General features: G+C 40.3%; 1 protein-coding gene across 1 annotated transcript in view; it reads left to right on the forward strand.

The window, feature by feature from the left end:
* The window catches only part of BASP1 (brain abundant membrane attached signal protein 1), a 47,518-nt gene extending 41,234 nt beyond the window's left edge, over positions 1-6,284 (forward strand). The window contains exon 2 of the mRNA XM_042838321.1: positions 4,672-6,284. Coding sequence (XP_042694255.1) covers positions 4,681-5,415 — 735 coding nt within the window. The 5' untranslated portion in view covers positions 4,672-4,680 and the 3' untranslated portion in view covers positions 5,416-6,284. The remainder of the gene's footprint in view (positions 1-4,671) is intronic.
* The last annotated feature ends 401 nt before the right edge of the window (positions 6,285-6,685 follow it).

The following is a 6,685-nucleotide window of genomic DNA, read 5'->3' on the forward strand; positions in this document are numbered from 1 at the left end:
AGGATAGGAGAGGAGAGGAGAGGAGAGGAGAGGAGAGGAGAGGAGAGGAGAGGAAAAAGTCACTGCTACTGAAGTGTGATGAAGCTTGAACCTGACTGAGACCTATCATTTCTGCTCTGTTAATTCCATGTAATAGCAGAGGAAAAGAAAGATATGTGAGGATAACTGAGAGCCAACTGAGAAGCAGGTCTTTGTGGCTAAAAGTCAGAGCTATTACCAAATTACATAGAGGTTGCTATAGACATCTTCTAAAATTAACTTGGTGGACTGTTGGGGTTGGTGAGATAGGAGCATTTGTGTACGTGTAAGGGGAAGCATGAAATTCTACTTCATATCTTAAGAAGTAGTAAGTTCTTCTTTTTCTTTCAAAAAGTTTCAGAAAATCTTTTGAAAATTATGTTTGGAAATCCCTTTTTTTTCCCCTAAGTTCCTATGTACATGCTTGTATGAAACATTTCCACTCATTTTTCAAAACAGAGATGTAAAGATAATTCAATGAAGTGTAGAGATGCAAAGCTTTCTTCAAGATTTTTTTGATTATTTTTATTATTTTGAGAAACTGGAGCTGAGGCAGCTTCTGGGATCTGCATTTCCTTGATTTGCAGTGTTGTTAACCTGCTTTGGGAGGAATGCGCATTTTACTGCTCCTGTATGCAGGTGATGTGAGATAACTCATCTCTGGGAATTGGCTTGCTCCAGGGCTATTTTGGACCAACCCATCACAAGGGCCTGCATTGCCTTTTGGGCAGCAGGATTTCAGAAGGTACCTATTTCCTTCCTCAACTCTGTGTTTTTGGAGGTGGACTAAGCTCCTCACGCTCCACATGAAGATTAAGAGAAGCTTTAGGAATTTAGCTTTGGCAATCAGATGATGGTAATTTAAAGGTGTTCATCTGTGATTTTCATCCTTTTGTGATGCACTGTTTTCTGTACTGAGTGTGGGGATAACAGGAATTCCTCGCTTGTCCATTCTTCTGAGAGCCAGACCCTTTCATAGGACATGAAAGTGTTTGCTAAATGAAATTTGTAGAAAGTTATAGACACTTAAGAAAGCTAATTGTCCAGACAAACCATTACTGACAGAAGAGAGAGAGGAAAAGGGATAATTATAGGAACTTGACCATTACAGAAGAACAGTTGAAATGCAGAACTTGGAAATAATATTTTGTTACCCAAACTGCAAGTACATGCTTCCTCTGTTCCAGGGACCGACTGCTCTCCTATTATCTCAATCTTCAAACGGTATTCTGTGAATTCTTCTTACTGCTATATAATGGTCTTATGGACATTAAGTTTTTTTTTTACTTTTTTATTCCAGGAAATCCTGATTATCATCAACATTCCATTTTCAGAGTACTTAACATGCTCTAGGTGAGCTGTAGATATGGTATTTTGTAATGCAAATACTGCCAGATTATTTCTTCTCTACAATGAGAGAGATACCTGTGCCAACTCTCCATTCTCTTCTTGCTTTCTAGAGGAGAATGGAAACTTCAGGATAAGTAAAATGACCAGCAGCTGTTAGGAACTTGAGAAATCTTGTTCCTCTTTAGACATCCTCTGTAGTGCTCACTGGGTCTGTTTCTTCCTCTTTAAGAACACTGCAGATAAAGCGTACGAAGCACACTGACAAGTAGATGAAGTCTTTTATGACTTTGGAGTAGTATTTAACTTCGATTTTCAGAAACACTGATTGCCAACTGGTTCATCACAGATTCCTGAACAAAGCTGATATATTGCTGCTTCTTATATCAAAGCTTCTAGATTGTCTCTAGACATTTTTCCGTCAAACAGTGAAGAGACACAGCTGCCAAACCCTGTTCTGTTTTGCAGGAATGGTGCTCGGCACCAGCATTTTTGAGAGCCCTCCTTTTGAAAATACTTATTATAAAGTGCTTAGCTGGTAGCTTCTGGAGGTAAGAACCACTGCGGGACAGTGGTAGTGCAAGTAACCGAAGGCATACTTGGCTATAGCTTATAAAAGTAAGTAGTTGTAGACAAATTTTCTTCAAGGCCTGTCATTCACATTTATTTAACTATTGTCATTGTCCTTTTTGATAGATTTTATCTCTTTGGCAGGGGAAGCAAAGAGCAAAAAGCACTCTTGCAAGTGTTAGTGTATAGGTAGTAATGAAGAGTAGACTTAACACCGTATGCATAGCGGCCTTAGTGATTTAATGCAGTTTGCCATTTCACTTGTGAGACATTTCACTGAGATATTTTCTCAAGGAGTTTTATTTGAATACATGTAACTGTGGCAGTTTTCTTTCTCCCTTCCTCCTTTTCTCTTTCTCTCTGCTTGTTTTACTTTGAATGCCTGTTTTCATAAACCCACCACTGCTTAGACAACAAAGTGACCTGATTGGCAGCAAAGCGACTTGAACGACTTGGATGAAGAGACTAAAACCAGTGTTGTACACTTAAAACAGGACAATAATTCTTTGTGAATGTTTTCAAGAGGGATGTTGGCATCCAGCCTTCATATGGCATCAGGCAGTATTATCCCTGCTGTGCCTTGGTCTATGTGCTAGGTGTCTTCCAGGTACAGCTTTCTAAGGTCTGCTTTCTACCTGATGCTCCAAGAGGCTGCTCTGGACAATGCAGAGCTATCCTTCAGGCTGGGATAAAGTGGGACAGGGACCAGAGCAGCATCTGCCTGTGACAGTGGGACTCTGACTGGAGAACATGATGTAGAGCTTCTTTATGCCACTGCGTTTGCATGTTGGCCCGGTATAGTTGTGACGAAGGCTTTTAAATAGGGAGGAGATTCAGGATTTGGTGTCACAAGAACTGAATCTGTTCTTCTATGAAGTCCATTATGTTCTGTTATGGCAGTCCATTTGTAACTGTAAATATTTACTAATAGAGCATAATGATAGTCTCCATCTTCTCCACTCTCTCGAGCCAGCTGGCTGTGATGCAAATTGAGACTCAGCAATTTCACATCTTACCTCCGAGCAAAGACAGTGCATGTTTCTGATCATAGGATGGGAGCACTTTTCTCATATGAATGCTTCTCTGCTTATTAAATGTCCTTTGGCATATGCATTCTCTAGCTGGCTTTATCTGCAGTTGGAAGCTTTTTTTTCCTTTTTTTTTTTTTTTTTTTCCCAGGAAAAAGTAAATCTTTGAGAGTTCCTGTACACAGAATAGCAAAATCTGGAAAAATATAAATGTAGCAAGCAATATTAGGCTTCACTGGGAAACAAATACAGGCTTAGTTAGAGATTGCAAATTCAGATACACACATGAATTCAGTATAAATTTCTGATCCTGCTGCCTTGAAAAAAGACCTTTCAAATATTTTGGCTTTAACTATACATAAACAGTAAGCTGGAATAATATTTTTGGAGTATCAAGTAGAAAACAACTAACATCCATATTCTTCCCCTAAATAGCTAAAGACCTGGTATCTCTGCCTTGAAGGTAGAGATTAGATAGCTCAACTGCAGCTCTGTGGAAGTTAATCCTTTTAGTGGCATTACCCATAAAACCTCAGACAATAAAGTAGTGTTTTAGCAATATTAGATTACCACTTTACAGGGCTGTGTGCTAACCCTTAAACAATGCTGGCAAATTCTTCTTCTTGAGAAAGGTCCCTGCTGGAAGACTATTGAGAAGCAGCTGGTTCTCATTGATATTTATAATAATTTACTGTATAGCATATTATGAGCTCTTGTCTGTATTCACAATTTTGGAAAGTGTGAGAAAAAATAAGGCCTACAAGACTGTCTACTTTTTAAAAACAGAAATTGAGAATGTTTCATCTCCACTTGGAGAAGCTCTTACATATTTGTTTAGCACTATTATGAAAAAAATTCCTTTTCAATTGTTTTCAAATTGCATAAAGCAAGGAAATTATGGTTTTGTTAACCTTTTGCTGAGGATGAACAACACCTTTGTTTTAGTGTATAAACACTATTTTTCAGGCAATCCTAGGGATTTTCAAGTCCATAAGGGAAGCAATGTATCTGAAAGCATTTCCTGCTTTAATAGATTCAATTTGCTTCCAGGAACTGTGGAAGATTTTAAATATTCTTAGTGAAGACTCCCACACATAGGGTGTATAAATACCAGTATAGTTACACGTGCTCAACAATTGTAACCATATCAGCTCTACTAAGCAGCTGAACTGTGCACCTCTGATGCTTGAAAACACCTCTGTGCACTTCTGATGCTTGAAAACATGGGTGAAAGCATGTGCCTCTCTTTTTCCTCTCTACCTTTTATTGTGTGATATCATGCAGTACGCATCATTCAGAAGCACTTGTATTACTTCAGCTGCCTTGCTGAGGGGCAGATATCTTGCTGTAGTTTGTGCTCAGCATTTCTGATCTGTATCGATTCCACTGTGCGTGACCATGAGGCGTGATGCGGCTGAGGTCCTCGGTGTGTGTGATGCCCTTTTCTTGATGGTCTTGGAGCAGGACTGTCCATAAGGGATGTGGCAGTAGTCCTGGGGCTGCAGTGCTGTGGGGCTGAGCGGGGTGGCAGCCTGGTGGCAGTGGTGGTCATCACGCTGGTTGTGCTTGGCTGCTAGCAGCCAATCCAGTGGTTGTAGTCCCTGTTTCAGGAGACTGAATTGTTTTTCCTGTAAGTCAGTTGATCTGCTTTTGATTCCCTTGGTGATAAACACTTTGAGTAACCACCTCTTTCTTTTTTCTGTTACAGAGCTCCAACATGGGAGGCAAACTGAGCAAGAAGAAGAAGGGGTACAGTGTCAATGATGAAAAAGCTAAAGATAAAGACAAGAAGGCTGAAGGAGCAGCAGCTGAGGAAGAGGAGACTCCAAAGGAGGCTGAGGATGCCCAGCAAACCACAGAGACCACAGAAGTGAAGGAGAACAACAAAGAGGAGAAGGTTGAGAAAGATGCTCAGGTTGCTGCCAATAAGACAGAAGAAAAAGAAGGGGAGAAAGAGAAAACAGTGACCCAAGAAGAAACCCAGAAAGCAGAACCAGAGAAGTCAGAGGCTGTTGTCGATGCAAAAGTAGAGCCACAGAAGAACAACGAACAGGCACCCAAGCAAGAGGAGCCAGCTGCAGCCTCTGCTCCTGCTGCCAGTAGTGAAGCACCCAAAACTTCTGAGCCTAGCAGCGATGCAAAAGCTTCCCAGCCTTCAGAAGCCACAGCTCCCAGCAAAGCAGATGACAAGAGCAAAGAGGAAGGGGAAGCCAAAAAGACTGAGGCTCCCGCAACGCCTGCAGCCCAAGAAACTAAAAGCGAAGTGGCCCCAGCTTCAGACTCAAAACCTAGCAGCAGCGAGGCTGCACCTTCTTCCAAGGAGACCGTAGCAGCCACAGCAGCACCTAGTTCCACTGCCAAGGCCTCGGACCCATCAGCCCCACCAGAGGAAGCGAAACCTTCTGAAGCCCCAGCGACTAATTCGGATCAAACCATAGCAGTGCAAGATTAAATTGGACAGCCTGTTGAAACAACCACTTAAAACAACCTGTGTCTTTTTTTTATTTTTTCAGCTATACTAACTCGTTTCAGATCTGAAATAACAAAAAGTATTGCCCAGAAAGAGAAGGAAAAAAAGGAAAAAAATGAAAAGGATGTCCCATCAAGTTGGGAGGGAGGGAGGGGGGAGAATCCAAATAGTATTTTTGTGGGGAAATATCTAATATACTTTCTGCCAAGTTGACACAAGTCCTGGATTAAAAAAATAAAATAAAAAAATAGATGGATGTCTGAAAGTACAGCACATCTTTTGTATCTGAACTGCTGTAAGTGCACTCCACCAATGTATCAAAATCTTCTTTTTGTTCTGTAATGGGGTTTGGGAGTGATGCGTTTGATTCTGCCCACTGGGTTTGTGCCAAGGCAATCAGATCTTTATGAAAGCAGTATTTTCTGTGGTTTTTTTATTTACAGCCTTTCTTATTTTGATATTTTTTTTATGCAGTGGATGAATGCCAACTTTCAGACAAAACCCACTTAGCTGTCCACATATTTCTCAATGCCAATCCTCCAATTCTTCCTCTCCAAATATTTTTTGGGAGTAAAAAGCATTCTCATCCTACTTAGCCTTCCTAGATTTCTCATGACGAGTTAATGCATGTCCGTGGTTGGGTGCACCTGTAGTTCTGTTTATTGGTCAGTGGAAATGAAAAGTCTGCGTTCATTGCAGTTCCAGTTTCTCTTCCATTCTGTGTCACAGACACCAACACACACTCATTGGAAAACAAATGAAAAAAACAAAATGTACAATGGATGCATTGAAATTATATGTAATTGTATAAATGGTGCAACAGTAATAAAAGTTAAATAATTTAAAAAATATAAAAGCGTAAAGACTGATTAAATCTCCGCTTTCACCTTAGGAATTTGGCAAAGAAAATCCTTACATCCAGAGCAGAATCATTGCATCTGGGGCTGCTCACTTTCCTATTTATAGCAAAGTAGAGGTAAACAAAGTAACATAAGCAGCATTTTCTGTCTACCAGCAAGCTCTTGGACTGAGCACAGGTTCTGAGAGAAGTGGCCAATGGAAAACAGAAACACAGCTTGTACAGATTTCAAAGGGATACATGGTCTTGTATTTAGTAAAGAAGGCAAATATTACTTTAAAATTACATACATTATTTCACATATTCTTCCTCCACACAGTGAGGATAATTCTCTACACACTTTCACAATTTTCATCCTTTATTTTGTTCATAAACCTGGGGGTCTTATTTCTT

This window comes from Centrocercus urophasianus, unplaced genomic scaffold (assembly GCF_019232065.1).
Source record: "Centrocercus urophasianus isolate 14NV4802_14NV808 unplaced genomic scaffold, USGS_Curo_1.0 seq_11, whole genome shotgun sequence".
Taxonomy (NCBI): domain Eukaryota; kingdom Metazoa; phylum Chordata; class Aves; order Galliformes; family Phasianidae; genus Centrocercus; species Centrocercus urophasianus.